Here is an 827-nt window from a genome sequence, read left to right on the forward strand (position 1 = left end):
TGATTGATAAATCTTCATTGTTGTTGGCATTCTGTCGCTTACGACGTCGAGGGTTCCAGTTGATCCGATCAACGGAACAGCCTGCTCGTGAAATTAACGTGCAAGTGGCTGAGCACTCCACAGACACGTGTACCTTTAACGTAGTTCTCGGGGATATTCAGCGAGACACAGTGTGACAAGGCTGACCCTTTGAATTACAGGTACAACAAAAACAGGAAGAAAGAGTGAGAGAAAGAGTAGAGCAGGGTTCGCCACCATCCCCTGCCGGAGCCACGTGAAGCTTTTAGGTGTTTTCGCTCAATAAACACTCACAACGCCCGGTCTGGGAATCGAAACCGCGATCCTATGACCGCGAGTCTGCTGCCCTAACCACTGGGCCATTGCACCTCCTAAGTCTTCATTAACAACACCGTAAGAGGCAATACTTTTAAAAGTATATATATTTATAGCGATATATCATTAAGTTTATACCTACAGATTTTCTGTAGAATTCAGAGCTAGCACTAAAAGTATCGATGTTTCGTATACAAAACGTTAATATGAGCGATGTGATCAAAGACAGAAAAAATAGATAATGGTGTATATGCATATTTCAAGATTTGTTGCTCTTTCATCAGCACCACATCCAATCCATTAGCTATCCACGTACGCATTGCTTAATTACATACTATGGTTCAGCGGTGTAATACTATTTGATGGACCGATTCACATATTAAACACATTTTTGGCAGCCGGTACGTAGAATTTGCTGGCTTAGAACTTTATAGTAAATCTGTAAAAAATCTGTAAAAAGAGATAAACTTCAAAGATGAAAATATCGCACTGCA

At 41.0% G+C, this 827-nt stretch overlaps 1 protein-coding gene across 1 annotated transcript in view; it reads left to right on the forward strand.

The window, feature by feature from the left end:
* The window catches only part of LOC106879750 (heparan-alpha-glucosaminide N-acetyltransferase), a gene marked incomplete at its 3' end in the record, with an annotated part of 30,017 nt that overhangs the window by 8,655 nt on the left and 20,535 nt on the right, over positions 1-827 (forward strand). The window contains exon 2 of the mRNA XM_014929429.1: positions 732-766. Coding sequence (XP_014784915.1) covers positions 732-766 — 35 coding nt within the window. The remainder of the gene's footprint in view (positions 1-731; positions 767-827) is intronic.

The sequence above is a fragment of the Octopus bimaculoides genome, unplaced genomic scaffold (assembly GCF_001194135.2).
Source record: "Octopus bimaculoides isolate UCB-OBI-ISO-001 unplaced genomic scaffold, ASM119413v2 Scaffold_107074, whole genome shotgun sequence".
Classification (NCBI taxonomy): Eukaryota; Metazoa; Mollusca; class Cephalopoda; order Octopoda; family Octopodidae; genus Octopus; species Octopus bimaculoides.